The sequence below is a fragment of the Danio rerio genome, chromosome 22 (assembly GCF_052040795.2).
Source record: "Danio rerio strain M-AB ecotype USA chromosome 22, GRCz13ab, whole genome shotgun sequence".
Taxonomy (NCBI): domain Eukaryota; kingdom Metazoa; phylum Chordata; class Actinopteri; order Cypriniformes; family Danionidae; genus Danio; species Danio rerio.
Window position 1 is genome coordinate 1,158,504 of NC_141042.1, and position 16,497 is coordinate 1,175,000.

The window sequence follows — 16,497 nt, forward strand, 5'->3', positions numbered from 1 at the left end:
CTTTGCAGGTGTGTTGGGTCTCCGGCGTGGTGCTCCTCAGCTTCAGAAGGTGTTTGACAGGTCAGTGTTTTGTGTGTTGTATCAGTGTCAAATGTTTCCGTGGTTACGTGCTCTTCCTCTGAGTCTATTCTTCTGGCAGGTTATTTCCTGTCCGTTACGTGTATTTCCTCCTCAGCTGAAGGTCATGACCCTTCGTTCTGTTTGGTTTTATTTCCTGTCTGTACGGTCATTATTTATCGCTTATTATGAACTGAGTATGAGAGGAAGAGTGATCACGGGTCAGAGGAGAACACAAGTGATTGTGTGTGTGTGTGTGATTGTGTGTGTGTGTGTGTGTGTGTGTTGTGTGTGTTGCAAGGAGTTACAATCTTCTAGACCAAAAAAGTCTTATGAATCTTTTTGAGGAATGAAATGTTATGCAAGATCAGATTGTGTGAGATTATTATGATTGATTTATGATTATTGATCTTTTTTATACCTAATTAGAGCTTAAAGTGAAGTATTTAACTGCTAATGTAGCTCGATTACAATCAGAGACATAACGTAAGAGCTTGAGTCTTGTATTCAGGACTTTATTTTAGCTGTAATAGTCAAGAATTAAAGACATGGCTCAGTCTGTCAGGGCTGGACAGAATACTCAGACAGATCCTGCTCAGACTGAAAGTTTAATTGGTAAAGAACAAAGGCAGCTGCCGTTCGCCGGCCGTCGATGGGGAACGCAGTCTGGATACCCTCTGGACCTGTGCCGAGTGGGCGCTGGAGCTGGCAAGCATGGAGGTAGAGGCTGGATTCAACACAGCGGGGTGACTGCGCAGATCACAGGTAAGGCATCAAACAGCGAACTTGACTTTGACAGGACTAAACTAGACAAGACTAATAGTGTAAGAGAACAATAATGTAACGTCGGCCAGCTAGTAAGTGCTGTGCAGGTAAACCTCACTCCTCTGACCTCTAAAGAAAGGTGCTTTAGCGACAGATGCTACAGGCCATGGTCTTTAGCCTCCTTAGTAGAGCAACCGACTCCCATGCGGAAGGTCATCAGTTCGATACCAGCTTGGAGCGGGTTGAGTGATGTAGGACCAACGGGGTTACATTGGTGCGGTGACCCGGATGGGAGTGAGGCTTAGGGCAGTGAGTGTAACGGAGGCCAGCTAGTAAGTGCTGTGCAGGTAAACCTCACTCCTCTTACCTCCTTAGTAGAGCAACCGACTCCCATGTGGAAGGTCATCGGTTCGATACCAGGTCGGAGTGGGTTGGGTGACGTAGGACCGGCAGAGTTACATTGGTGCCGTGACCTAGATGAGAGTGAGCAGGGCCGGAGCAAGCTGAACTGCTGCTCTAGGCAGAGGACGATCATGCTGCCCTCAACCCCAATGTGAAAACGAAAGTGACCGGTTATGAAAATGAAGTGAGCGCCACTTTTCCGGCGCTCTATGCGCGGATATAACTGAGGACGCGCGGGTGCTGAGGGAGGGAGGGAGGTGTCACGGACTGGCGGACACTGCCCTCTCCATTCTGCCGCCCTATGCGTGGATATAACTGAGGACGCGCGGGTGCTGAGGGAGGGAGGTAGGGAGGGAGGTGTCGCGGACACTGCGCTCTTTATCCTGCCGCCCTATGCGCGGATATAACTAAGGACGCGCGGGTGTCGTGGACCTCAATTCTGCCGCCCTATGCGCGGATATAACTGAGGACACGCGGTTGCTGATGGGGGTGACGCTGACCCCGCCCTCTATTCTATCGTGTATGCGCGAATATATCTGAGGACGCGGGTGGTGAGGGAGGTGTCGCGGACATAACTGAAGACGCAGGTGGTAAGGGAAGTGTCGCAGACGCCGCCCTCTCTATACTGCCGTCCTAGGCAGTATATCCTAGGCTAGGTCGCCTCTATGGACGCGCTGGCCCTGGGAGTGAGGTTTAGGGGGGTGAGTGTAACGGAGGCCATGTAGTGCTGTGCAGGTACACCTCGCTCCTCTGACCTCTAAAGGTGCTCTAGCGACAGATGCTAGAGGCCATGGTCTTTAGCCTCCTTGGTAGAGCAACCGACTCCCATGCGGAAGGTTGTCGGTTCGATACCAGGTCGGAGCAGGTTGGGTGGTGTAGGACTGGCAGGGTTACATTGGTCCCGTGACCTAGATGGGAGTGAGGTTTAGGGGGGTGAGTGTAACGGAGGCCATGTAGTAAGTGCAGGTAAACCTTACTCCTCTGACCTCCTTGGTAGAGCAACCAACTCCCATGTGGAAGGTCATCGGTTCGATACTAGCTCGGATCGCGTTGGGTGATGTAGGACCAGCGGGGTTACATTGGTGCCGTGATGCGGATGGGAGTGAGGTTTAGGGCAGTGAGTGTAATGGAGGCCAGCTAGTAAGTGCTGTGCAGGTAAACCTCACTCATATAACCTCTAAAGGTGCTCTAGCGACAGATGCTAGAGGCCATGGTCCTTAGCCTCCTTGGTAGAGCAACCGACTCCCATGCGGAAGGTCGTCAGTTCGATACCAGCTCGAAGCGGGTTAGGTGGTGTAGGACCGGCGGGGTTACATTGGTGCCATGACCCGGATGGGCGTGAGGTTTAGGGGGGTGTAACGGAGGCCATGTAGTAAGTGCTGTGCAGGTAAACCTCACTCCTCTGACCTCTAAAGTTGCTCTAGCTGCTAGATGCTAGAGGCTATGGTCTTTAGACTCCTTGGTAGAGCAACCGACTCCCATGTGGTCGCCAGTTCGATACCAGTTGAGAGCGGGTTGGGTGGCGTAGAACCGGCGGGGTTACTATAATGCAGAGTACAATGATACGAAGTCACAATAATCTGCCAATTAGCTTCAATAAAGGGCACGTATATGTAGAGGAGAGAATCAGGTGATGGTAATGCGTGTGCACCCGCGCTGAATGTAAGAGGAAACCGTCGAGACAGAAAACAGACCATGACAGAGCGGCCCAGATCAAACCTGGCCCATGACACAAGCACACACTAATACCTGTTTTTCAGTGACTAAATACGCTCCGTTATGTTCTGTTACTGTAAACTTCAGTATTTTGAGAAGCAACAAGTAATCATCGCATTCTATTACTGGTCAATCTTAATCGAATAGAAACGATGTGGACAGTATGCATGCATGAGTGATCCTGACTTCATTCGCAGTTATCTTGTATTAAGTGTAAATGTTTTGCCTGGTTTAATAACACAATAAATAACGACAAGTCTCTGGTTTGAGTCTTGGCTGTGTCAGTTGGCGTTTCTGTGTGGAGTTTGCATGTTCTCCCCGTGTTGATGTGAGTTTACTCCAGGTGCTCCGGTTTCCCCCACTGTCCAAACACATGCGCTATAGGGGAATTGATCAACTAAACTGGCCGTAGTGAATGTGTGTGTGGAGGTTTCCCAGTGATGGGTTGCAGCTGGAAGGGCATCCACTGTGTAAAACATATGCTGGAAAAGTTGGTGGTTCATTCCACTGTGTTGACCCCTACTAAATAAGGGACTAAGCCGAAAAGAAAACGACTAAATGTAGTTCTGTGCTGAGGCCTGGGTAAATGTTCTTATTTCAGTGTAACTCTCTCACCGCACCGCACCGGCAGATCTTTGGACATGTTCCTCGTCTGTATCTTATTAAATCAGTCATTTATTGTTGCACAGTGTGTGTGATGTATGATCTTTGTTTGTTTTGAGGGTGTGAGGGTGTGTGTGTGTGTGAGTGAATGTGCTCCACAGATGTTGGATAAACAATGTGTCCCTGGGCCGGCATAACTCTCTCTCTCTCTCTCCATTGTGTGTGTGTGTGTGTGTGTTATTTGTGCGTCTGCTCGCCCCACGCTGAGCTCCAGCTCACAACAAAAGCGTTTTGAGGGTTTCGAGCTGGATTTCGGTCACATGAGATGCTGAAATCTTCCTAATACAGATTAGACGGATCAGCACTCAAATCATGAGGCCTCTGGAGGAGCGCAGAAGCAGCGGTGAGAAAGCTGACTACTTCACTCAACTCAACACAACACCAACACTGAAATACAATGATGAGAAATTCACAATAAACGAAGACTAAAACTAACAACAGTCACTGAAACACTAAAATAAAATAATAAATAGCAAATAATTTCATTATTAATAAGCAAGAGACAAAGCCAAAAGAAAATCAATGAATTATTAGTAAGCACTCAATCTGTGGTGTTTAATGTGACCTGGGGCTGTTTAGTGGAGCACCAGTAGATGGCGCCAAACACCTCAAGTCTAAAAATAAAATGAAATAAAAACTAATGTAAAAGTGCTCAACTATAAGAGGCTTGGCTGCTGCTGAATCAGTGTTTTCCACACATTATTCAACACACACATTCTCACGTTCATCAGCATGATGTATCTCTCCACTGGTTGTCATTTGATTCAGTCATGCTTGGTGTGTTGACATCTGCAAGTGCTCTCAGTACATCACTCCTGTTTCTGACCACTGTTTCCTCTGTAATCTGACTACTTTCACGCCCTCGTGTGGTCAGATATGGAAACACACTCTGCATTTCGCTTGTTAAGAGTCATGCAGTTCATGTTTTACACAACTGTGTTGTATTACAGAGCTGGACGACGGTGTCGATAGCCTAGTACAATATCACTCCAGCAGAAGTGCAAAGTACAAGTGGAGTGAAAGCACAAAGCATTTGATTTGTAATTTACTCGAGTAATAAAAATAATAGTGCTCACCGATGAGTGTTTATTTAGCAAGAAAGCTGAAGTAAAACCCCAATAACTCTTTGATTAGCAATAGCTCTAATAAACACACTGATGGGTTATGCGATGAGCACATTCAGATGCTGCACACCGTTCAGATCCGTTTGTACAATCTGTGAATCGTTTACTAGTTACTCCGAACGAATCTATTTAATTTGTTAATTCTAACAGAGAGTAGACTCGCTCTGAATGGATCATTTGAATCACTGAATCATTTACTGAAGGCTCACTCTGAATCAATCATTCGACTCATTTATTAAAGAGTAGACTCGCGCTGAATTGTGAATGGTTTACTGGAAACTGTGTTTGGATCATTTTAATCAGTGATTCATTTACAGGATTATATAATTTACAGTGGATTATATAATAATCAGTGAATCATTTACATAAAACTAACTCTGAATGGATCATTTGAATCATTGAGTTGCTAACTAAAGACTCAACTGGTCATTTAAATCAGTGAATCATTTGATGGAGAGTAGACTCATTCTGAATGGATCATTTGAATCGGTGAATTGTTTACTGGAGACTAACTCTGATTCGGATAATTTTAATAAGTTGTTCCTTTAATAGAAGAGGAGACTCACTCTGAACTGATCATTTGAATCCGAGAATCATTTACTGGACACTCACTCTGAATAAATTGTTTAAATCAGTGAACCATTTGCTGAACACTGATTGGATCATTGAATCATTTATAGGAAATATTTAAATCAGCGAATCATTTACTGGAGAGTATACTCATTCTGAACTGCTCATTTGAATCAGTGAATCGTTTACTGGACACTCACATTGTTTGGCTCATTTTGATCAGTGAGTCGTTTATTGGAGACTCACTTTTAATGGATCATTTGAATCAGTGATTCATTCACTGTATACATTTAAATCAGTGAATCATTTACTGGGGGGTTATTCTAAATGGATCCTTTTAATCAGTGAATTGCTAACTGGAACAAACAACAATAATTTTAATAAAGTGAATCATTTACTAGAGTATTTAGTACTGAATGAATCATTTGAATCAGTAAATCGTTTATTGGAGACTCACTCTGATTAGATTTTATTAATCAGTGAATCATTTACTGGATAGAAGAGTCATTCTAAATAGATCAAATGAATCAGTAAATCTTTTACTAAAAATTTACTCTGAATGGATCATTTGAATCAGTGAATCATTTACTGGACACTCAATTTGAATTGATCATTTGAATCAGTGAATCATGTACTGGACACTCATTCTGAATAGATCATTTGAATCAGTGAATCATTTACTAGACACTCAATCTTAATTGATCATTTGAATCACTGAATCATTTACTGGACACTCATTCTGAATAGGTCATTTAAATCAGTGAATCTTTTACTAAAAAGTCGCTCTCAATGGGTCATTTGAATCAGTCAATCGTTTTCTGGACCCTGATTGGATTATATTGATCATTGAATCATTTTCAGGAATCATTTACAGTGGAAAAAACTGGAGCTTACTCTAAATGAATCACTTGAATCAGTGAATCGCTAACTGAATAAAAAAAGATAATTTTAATCAGTGAACCACTTACAGGAGACACACTTTGAACAGGTATTTTTAATCAGTTTATTGGAGAGTGGACTCACTCTGAATAGATTGTTTGAACCAGTGAAGCAGTTATTAAAATTTGTTCTGAATGAATTATTTGAATCAGTGAATCGTTTACTAGACACTCACCCTGACTGAATTATTTTAATCAGTGAATCATTTACAGGAAACTCACTCTGAATCGATCATTCAAATCAGTTAATTACACTCACTCTGAACTGATCATTTGAATCAGTGAATCATTTATTGGACACTTACTCTGAATGGATCATTTTAATCAGTGAATCCTTTAATGGACACTTACTCTGAATGGATCATTTTAATCAGTGAATCATTTACTGGAGACTCACTCTGAATGGGCAATTTTAATCAATGAATCATTTACTGGAGACTCACTCTGAATGGATCATTTTAATCAGTGAATCATTTACTGGAGACTCACTCTGAATGGGCAATTTTAATCAATGAATCATTTACTGGAGACTCACTCTGAATGGATCATTTTAATCAGTGAATCATTTACTGGAGACTCACTCTGAATAGGCAATTTTAATCAATGAATCATTTACTGGAGACTCACTCTGAATGGATCCTTTTAATCAGTGAGTTGCTAACTAGAGAATCACTCTGAACGAATCATTTTTGTACAATATTTTGTTTTGGATAGTAATGAAGTCTAAAAGTTGCCTGTACTGAAGTGAAGTAAAAAGACGTCATTACCGTCCTCTGCTGATTGATTATCAGATGGTGTTTAACCCTTCGTGCAGGTCTGTCCTGGTTCCCTCCTGACACACTGAATCACGGTCATGTTGTGTAACTTGTTGTGTTCTGCTGCTCTGGGATCAGTTGTGCCGAGTAGGTGTCGAGTTGTTTTGCATCATGACAGATGATTCCAGATCAGTGTTGAAGAGGGTTAAGAAGATTATGAGTGTGTTCAGAGATCAAGACACACACACACACACACAGAGACTGCGGTAAGAAGAGCTTCACGCTACATTACAGTTATTATATTGTGCTGTTACGAGTGTGTGTGTGTGTGTGTGTGTGTGTGTGTGTGATGATGTGTGTGTTATTAGCAGATGAATGAATCAGGCCTGTGTGATTATGCTGGAATACTGGGAGACAGTGACGACAGTGATGACGGTAGAAACACACCATTATATTTACATCGATTTTACGCTTTAAGTTTCATGTTTTTAGAAATAATGTGCTTGTCCACAGATCCAAACCTAGCCAAGCAGTTAGCGGCTTCCTGGGAGAGTTTATCCATCATGGACAGACTGGGATTGAAGAGGTACAAACACATTAAAACACACACACACAGAGAGACAGACAGACACTATCAGGCTGCTAATGCTAATGCTAACAGGAAGTGTATTTTCAGCAGTGTGGAGATGACGGAGCAGGAGGTGGAGGTGAGTCTTTTTACGTTTGTTTTTTTTTTTGGTCTGATGCTATTTTTAAACATGCTGTAGGTTTCAGTTTAGCAGTTAATTAATTTAGTTTAGTTTTTATATGTTTAGTTTGCTTCAGTAGTTGTAGTTCAGCGTCGACCAGACTACAGTTTGCGGTGTACATTCGCTCTTGTGCAAATCTCTGTGATAAAAATGAAATAATAATTTGAACAAACTTTGAATCCAAAACCACATAACTGCAATGGATAACTATATTTTTATTAATTCTGAAAACCATTATTAATTTTACTAATTATTATTTAATTTGAGTTTGTTTTTCTGTGACTGTTGTTCGTTTTGTTTAGTGTTTGGCTTATGGTGATTATTTTATTACATTCATTAATTCATTTTCTTTTTGGTTTAGCCACTTTATTAATCTGGGTTCACCACAACGGAATGAACCACCAACTATTCCAGCATATGTTTTACACAGCAGATGCCCTTCCAGCTGTACACACCCACACACACTCATACACTAAGGACAATTTAGCTTACCTAATTCACCTGTACCTATAGTCTTTGGACTCATGGGGGAAACCGGAGCACCCGAAGGAAACCCACGCCAACATGGGGAGAACATGCAAACTCCACACAGAAACACTAACTGACCCAGCCGAGGCTCGAATCAGCGACCTTCATGCTGTGAGGCGATCGAGCTCCCCACTATGCTACTGTGATGCCCTATTATTTTATCTCAGTTAATGAAAGTGTTTTTCCAAGGGAAGCATGGTGTCTCAGTGGTCGCCTCATAGCAAGAAGGTTGCTGGTTCGAGTCCAAACACATGTGCCATAGGTGAATTCATTCATTCATTTTCTTGTCGGCTTAGTCCCTTTATTAACCCGGGGTCGCCACAGCGGAATGAACCACCAACTTATCAAGCTAGTTTTTACGCAGCGGATGCCCTTCAAGCCGCAACCCATCTCTGGGAAACATCCACACAGACTCATTCACACACTCATACACTACGGACAATTGTCTTTGGACTGTGGGGGAAACCGGAGCACCTGGAGGAAACCCACGCGAGCGCAGGGAGAACATGCAAACTCCACACAGAAACGCCAACTGAGCCGAGGCTCGAACCTTCTTGCTGTGAGGTGACAGCACTACCTACTGCACCACTGCTTCGCCCGCTATAGGTGAATTGAATAAGCTAAATTGGCCATAGTGTATGAGTGTGAATGAGTGTGTATGGGTGTTTCCCAGTACTTGGGTTGCAGCTGGAAGGGCTACATATGCTGGAATAGTTGGCAACTCATTCCACTGTGGCTACCCCTGATTAATAAAGGGACTAAGCCAGGGGTGTCCCTCTCGGTCCTGGAGGGCTGGCGTCCAGCAGATTTGCCCCAACACACCTGCATGGATGTTTCTAGAAAGCCTAGTACGAGCCTGATTAGCTAGCGCAGGTGTGTCTGATTGGGGCTAGAACTAAACTTTGCAGGACACCGGCCCTCCAGGACCGAGTTTGGACACTCCTGAACCAAGCCAAAGGTAAATGAATGAATGAAAATGTTTTTCTGACCAACAGTTTTAGTGTTTGTTTACTTAAGTAACACTGTCCTGCACACGCAGAGCGCGTTTACCCAGTTCGTGATGGGATTTCACTGCGACCAGTACACGCTAACGCAGCGTCTGCAGGCGGAGCGACACGACCGCATCGTAGCGGAGGAGAACCTGCAGAGAGAACTGCGGCAAACCAGAGACATGCTGCAGGTACCACACACACACAGTCTGAGGGGTGCTGGAGGTTGAGGAAGCATTGAGGAAGCGTTGTGGGAGTGTCTGGGGATAAATTGGGCAAGCTGTGGAAGTGTTGTGGGAATGTGTTGGGGTTGTTGCCGGTGGATTGGGGATGTTGTGAAATTTTTTGAGGGTGTATTGGGAGTTTGTGGAAATGTTGTGGGAATGTTTTGCGGATTTGTGGGAGCATTTTGGGGTGTACTGGAGATGTTGTGGAAGTGTTTTAGCAGTGTATTTGGGATGTTGTAGGAGTGTGTTAGGATGTATTAGGGATTTGTGGACATGTTGGGGGTGCATTTGGGGACTTGTGGGAGTGTTATGGAGATGTTGTGGAAGTGTTTTAGCAGTGTATTTGGGATGTTGTAGGAGTGTGTTAGGATGTATTAGGGATTTGTGGACATGTTGGGGGTGCATTTGGGGACTTGTGGGAGTGTTATGGAGATGTTGTGGAAGTGTTTTTGGAGTGTTGGGGGATAGATTGGGGATGTTGTTGAATTGTTGGGGGATAAACTGGCCATGTTGTGGGAGTGTTTTAAGGGTGTATTGGGGATTTGTGGAAGTGTTGGGGATGGATTGGCGATGCTAGTGTTTTGGTGTGCATTGGGGATGTTGTCGAAGTGTGGTGGTAGTGTTTTGGGGATTGGTGGGAGTGTTTTGGTTGTATTTTGAGGATGTTGTAGAAGTGTTGTGGTAGAGTTTTGGGGTGTATTGTGAAGGTTGTGGGAGTGTTGGGGTTGTTGTGAGTGTTTTGGGGTGGTTTGAGGATGTCACAGAAGTGTTGTTGAGAGGAATGTATTGGGGATTTGTAAGAGTGTTGTGGAAGTGTTGGGGATGTATAGAGGGTGTTGTTGGAGTGTTGTGGGTGGATTTGTGATGTTGTCAAAGTGATGTGAAGATGTTGTGGGAGTGTTGAGGATAGGTTGGGGATGTTGTTGGAGCGTTGTGGTAGATTGGGGATGTTGGAGTGTTGGGGGCTGATTTGGGGGTGTTTTGGGAATGTTGTGGGTTTGTTGAAGTGGATTGGGGATGTTGGAGTGTTGGGGGCTGATTGGGGGTGTTTTGGGAATGTTGTGGGTTTGTTGAAGTGGATTGGGGATGTTGGAGTGTTGGGGGCTGATTGGGGGTGTTTTGGGAATGTTGTGGGTTTGTTGAAGTGGATTGGGGGTGTTGTTGGAGTGTTGGGGGTTGATTGGGGGTGTTTCAGGGATGTTGTGGGTTTGTTGAAGTGGGTTGGGGATGTTGTTGGAGTTTTGTGGGTGGATTGGGAATGTTTTTGGGGTGTATTGGGGATGTTGACGAAGTGATGTGGAGATGTTGTGGGAATGTGGGGTGTATTAGGGATGTTGTGGGAATGTTTTGACGGCATACTGGAGATGTTCTGGGAGTGTTCGGGGGTATATTGTGGATGTTGCGGAAGTGTTGTAGACATATTCTGGGGGTTTATTGGGTATTTGTGATAGTGTTGGGGGATGTATTGAGGATGTTGTGTGGGTGTTTTGGGGGATTATCGGAGCATTTGTAAAGGTTGTGGATCATTGTGAGAGGGTTAAGGGAGGGTTTATGGAAGTATTGGGGATTGTATTGTGGGGACATTATGAAAGCGTATTATGAATGAGGGTTGTGTAACATGTTAGAGCATAATGACTGGATTACATGAGTGTGTGATGAAATTTTTTTAGGTACATTGTGACAAGGCTGTAAGGGCATTGTGGGACGTTATGAGTGATCTTAAAAAGGGTATTGACAGATTGAGATGTTATGTACATTCTGAGTGAGTTATGACAGGTGTATATGGAGGTAATTATGGGAGCATTGGTAAAGGGTAGTGAAAGCATTTTGGGAAGGTTATTGGAGTTTTTAGGAGTAGTGTTGGAGGGTATTTTAGCAAGTATTCTTCAGTGGGTTCTGTGGATACTGAAGTTGGTGGTTATTAAGATTGCAAAACAGGAGTTGTGGAAGTGTTATAAATGCAAGCAAGGTAGTAAAATAATCATGCACTAAAGTCAATATTATGTCGCCACCTATTGGCATAACAATGTAATTCCTACAACCTTCAAAAGTCATCATTTCAGTTTAAGGCATGATTTTAGTGTCTTCCCTGTTGGGAATGGGCTTCTGCAGTTATAAGCATGTTATGAAGTGTTTATGTCATGCTGCAGGTGTTGTATGAGCGCCTCCCAGAGGTGGACAGCAGAAACATGATTCAGCAGATGAACAGCAACCTGCAGGCGCTGGAGAGCAACGTGGACAATGTTGTCAAAACCGCGGAGATGCTCGGAGCTGCACACCAGGTACTTCAAATCACAGACACAAACCAATAATCTCTTTGTGAATCTGTGTCTGTATAATGTGTTGCGTGCATCAGGAGGCGCGAGTCAGTCACGCGGTGGAGCTGATGTCTGTACACCTGGAGCATCTGCAGAAACGCCATGATACAGAGAGCGAGGAGATGCTGGAGGTCAGGAAACTGCTGCACAGGAGGAAGGGGCGATTATACAGCGACTGCACGGGTCAGTGCTGCCCCTAGTGGCCTGGAGGACTGCACATCCCAATATTTCAATAAAGCTGTAGTTCATAATCAGAGTTTTCCTCTACAGATGACCGAGACCTGTTCAGACATTCATCGCAACAGGTAACTGACCATGATTTTTACCTATCGAAAGCATTTCAGTACTTTTCAGTACAATGCTTTTGTCAATGATTTCCATATAATGACAGAATGTTGCTATTTTGGGGATTTTTGTAGGACTGGGGCAATAAATCAATGCATTGTAAATTGAAGAATGATCCTGCATGGATTCTGAGAATTATCAAATGTTAAACGCTAGTCTAGAGCACCATCTGCTGTTAAACACTAGCCTAGAGCGCCGTCTGCCCGTAAACACTAGCCTAGATCCCCTTAAACACTAGCCTAGAGTGGCTTAAACACTAGCCTAGAGCATGGTCTGCTGTTAAACACTAGCCTAGATCGACTTGAACACCAGCCTAGAGCGTCATCTGCTGTTAAACACTAGCCTAAAGCACCGCCTGCTAAAAAATACTAGTCTAGATTGCCTTAAACACTAGCCTAGAGCGCCGTCTGCTGTTACACACCAGCCTAGAGCGCCGACTGCTGTTACACACTAGCCTAGAGCACCGACTACTGTTACAACTAGCCTAGAGCACGGTCTGCTGTTAAACACTAGCCTAGAGCACCGTCTGCTCTTAAATACTGGCCTAGATTGCCTTGAATACTAGCCTAGAGCGCCATCTGCTGTTAACACTAGACTAGAGTGCTGTCTGCAGTTAAACACTAGCCTAGATCACCTTAAACACTAGCCTAGAGCACTGTCTGCTGTTAAACACTAGCCTAGATCACCTTAAACACTAGTGCACTGTCTGGTGTTAAACACTAGCCTGAAGCTCCATCTGCTGTTAAACACTTGCCTAGATCACCCTAAACACTAGCATAGAGCACTGTCTGGTGTTAAACACTAGTCTAGAGCACCGTCTGCTGTTAAACACTAGCCTAGATCCCCCTAAACAATAGCCTAGAGTGCTTTAAACACTAGCCTAGAGCACCGTCTGCTGTTAAACACTAGCCTAGAGTGCCTTAAACACTAGCCTAGAATGCCGTCTGCTTTTAAACACTAATCTAAATCGCCTTAAAAACTAGCCTAGAATGCCATCTGGTGTTAAACACTAGCCTAGACTGCCTTAAACACTAGCCTAGACCGCCTTAAACACTAGCCTAGAATGGCATCTGCTGTTAAACACAAGCCTAGAGTTCCATCTGGTGTTAAACACTAGCCAAGAGTGCCTTAAACCCTAGCCTAGAGCGCCGTCTGCTTTTAAACACTAATCTAAATCGCCTTAAAAACTAGCCTAGAGTGCCATCTGGTGTTAAACACTAGCCTAGACCGCCTTAAACACTAGCCTAGAATGGCATCTGCTGTTAAACACAAGCCTAGAGTTCCATCTGGTGTTAAAAACTAGCCTAGACCGCCTTAAACACTAGCCTAGACCGCCTTAAACACTAGCCTAGAATGGCATCTGCTGTTAAACACAAGCCTAGAGTTCTGTCTGGTGTTAAACACTAGCCTAGAGCGCCGTCTGCTATTAAACATTAGTCTAAATCACCTGAAACACTAGCCTAGAGCACCGTCGGCTGTTAAACACTAGCCTAGATCGCCTTAAACACTACTGTAGAGCGCCGTCTAGTGTTAAACACTAACCTAGATTGTCTTAAACACTAGCCTAAAGCACCATCTGCTGTTAAAAACTAGCCTAAATCACATAACATTAGCCTAGAGTGTCATCTGGTGTTAAACACTAAAGTAGAGTGCCGTCTGGTGTTAAACACTAGCCAAGATCGTCTTAAACACTAGCTTAGAGCCCTGTCTGGTGTTAAACACTAGCCTAGATTGCCTTAAAAACTAGCCTAGAGCTCCGTCTGGTGTTTAATAGTAGCCTAGAGCGCCGTCTGCTGAATGGCAATGCATGGATTTATCATCACAGCTCTACTTAGCATCAATAACAGCTTTTGTTTGTGTCATAGCCAACGCGCCGCAGGGTTAGCATCACCTTACTCCCGACTCAGTCTGAGGTGTGTATTTCTGGATGGTTTTCCAGCTTTCATTTCTGTCGATGAGGTGTTTGAATTTTTGAATGTGTCTCTGCAGATGAAGCAGTTGGAAACGTTATTTCTGGACAACTGCGAATCTAATGTGGAAGTGAAGAAAACCCCTGATGAGCAAACACACAAGCGGTAAAACACTGATTAAGTAACACTGATTGGCTAAATAGTAACACTGATTGGCTAAATAGTTTGACTTTTTTTCCTGTTTGCGCTGCTCAGACAGGAAGTAGTTCCCGATTCTCCCTTCATCAGTCTGAGTCAAGATGATGATGGTGACAGCAGTGTATTTCAAAGGTAAATCAGACATTAATTATGGCTAAATGTTCCTGGCTGCATTCTCATAATGGTGTATAATATTGCGTTTATATTAGCTACGGAAAAGAATTGCAATATAATTTGTGACACCATGAAATAATCTACTTTTTATTTTGTCTATACAATATATATTGTCATACATTCATGCTCATCATACATGCATGTGACCAATTTTTGCATTCGCCAGTGTGACGCAAATCTCCCCATTGTGTCACCGCCGCCGCCTAAATTCTCAAATCGAACCAGCAGGAAGTTCATTTGAGGGGGAGGAGCCAGAAAAGGGGAAGGAGCCTAACATTGAGCTGTACGTATGCATTCAAGCATTCAGTTGAGATGCACCGATTGCAATATTATTGGCCTATTGCGAATTTTTTTTTTTTTTTTTTTTTTTACAACGCGAAAAAAGCTAATAATTCTACACTGTCTATAACTTTGTTTTTCCCATTCATCAAAAGTCCAAACATAACCATATACTTATAGTAATTAAATTAAATATATTATAACAATACTTAATATGTAGAGCATGTTTTATACATAGCCGTCTAATTTTCTGCTAAAGTATTTGCTGACTGATGTTTTTCTCTCTAAACACAATTATGACTGAATTTGTTTTACTCGCGCAACAAAAATTTTTAAAATAGTGAAAGTAAATGTTTATTATGACTATTATGACAGTTTTTGTTTTCGTGAATCCACTAGAGGCTGCTGTATACGCCTTTCTGATCTCTAATTTGCCATTAGCTCCTTGTGTTCCCGCATAAATCCACCAGAGGCCGCTGTCGACTGACTGACTGACTGACCGACTGACTGACCCACCCTCCTCCTTCCCTAAACCCAACCAATAGTGTTTTCAAAAGCACCGATTGACCCGCTCACCCCCTTCCCTAAACCCAACCAATAGTGTTGTCAAAAGCACAGATTGACCCGCCCACCCCCTTCCCTAATCCCAACTAATGGTGTTTTCAAAAGCACCAATTGACCCGCCCACCCCCTTTCCTAAACCCAACCAATAGTGTTTTCAAAAGCACCGATTGACCCGCCCACCCCCTTCCCTAAACCCAACCAATAGTGTTTTCAAAAGCACCGATTGACCCGCCAACCCACTTCCCTAAACCCAACCAATAGTGTTTTCAAAAGCACCGATTGACCCGCCAACCCACTTACCTAAACCCAACCAATGGTGTTTTCAAAAGCACAGATTGACCCGCCCACCCCCTTTCCTAAACCCAACCAATGGTGTTTTCAAAAGCACCGATTGACCCGCCCACCCCCTTCACTAAACCCAACTAGTAGTGTTTTCAAAAGCACCGAATGACCTGCCCACCCACTTCCCTAAACCCAACCAATAGTGTTTTCAAAAGCACAGATTAACCCGCCCACCCCCTTTCCTAAACTCAACCAATAGTGTTTTCAAAATCACAGATTGAACCGCCCACTATCCTAAACCCAACCAATAGTGTTTTCAAAATCACAGATTGAACCGCCCACTATCCTAAACCCAACCAATAGTGTTTTCAAAATTGACCCACCCAACCACTTCCCTAAAGCCATCCAATAGTGTTTTTAAAAAGCACCGATGGACCCGCCCACCCACTTCCCTAAACCCAACCCAGTTTTCAAAAACACTACAGAAAAAGAAAAACCCTCACCTGATTTTTTACCACGTTTTCAGATTTTTCCACATTCTCACCCTGTTATTTATTTGTTTTAATTTTATTTTTTGTCTACTATTTTTGTCTTAACCGTTTTCTGAAACCGTTCTTCCCCAGACTCAAACTACTTCGTCTTGGTCAACTCCTCTCTGTCTCAAGTCCGCTGACGTACATGGCGAGCTACTGGGCAAACTGGTAATCGGGAGAGCCGTTCATACGTACTTCTAGCTACATAATTCGGAATCTCCAGAAATGTATATAGGGCTGCGTTTTCAGAATGAGCCTATGTTGCATTATTCGGTTAATAATGTCATCTCGAGCGCGTGTTGAGATCATTTGACAGTTATGATTACGTTTATGCACTAAATGTTTTCGAAGAGTCGTCATGGCTGCAAATCACGAACATAACGACAATTTCAGTTTCACGCACTTGGAAAA

At 43.5% G+C, this 16,497-nt stretch overlaps 1 protein-coding gene across 11 annotated transcripts in view; it reads left to right on the forward strand.

Annotated features, from left to right (window-relative positions):
• Positions 1-323: 323 nt before the first annotated feature.
• The window catches only part of irag3b (inositol 1,4,5-triphosphate receptor associated 3b), a 17,976-nt gene continuing 1,802 nt past the window's right edge, over positions 324-16,497 (forward strand). The window contains exons 1-14 of one of the 11 annotated variants that reach the window (XM_087303645.1): positions 324-822; positions 3,818-3,946; positions 7,050-7,256; positions 7,362-7,425; positions 7,504-7,576; positions 7,667-7,697; positions 9,307-9,447; positions 11,634-11,765; positions 11,840-11,984; positions 12,072-12,106; positions 14,012-14,059; positions 14,136-14,221; positions 14,312-14,386; positions 14,595-14,711. In XM_087303645.1, the coding sequence (XP_087159771.1) occupies positions 7,362-7,425; positions 7,504-7,576; positions 7,667-7,697; positions 9,307-9,447; positions 11,634-11,765; positions 11,840-11,984; positions 12,072-12,106; positions 14,012-14,059; positions 14,136-14,221; positions 14,312-14,386; positions 14,595-14,711 (947 nt within the window). In that variant the 5' untranslated portion in view covers positions 324-822; positions 3,818-3,946; positions 7,050-7,256. The other 10 variants (XM_087303647.1, XM_087303644.1, XM_087303646.1 and 7 more) reach the window with 10 other exon arrangements.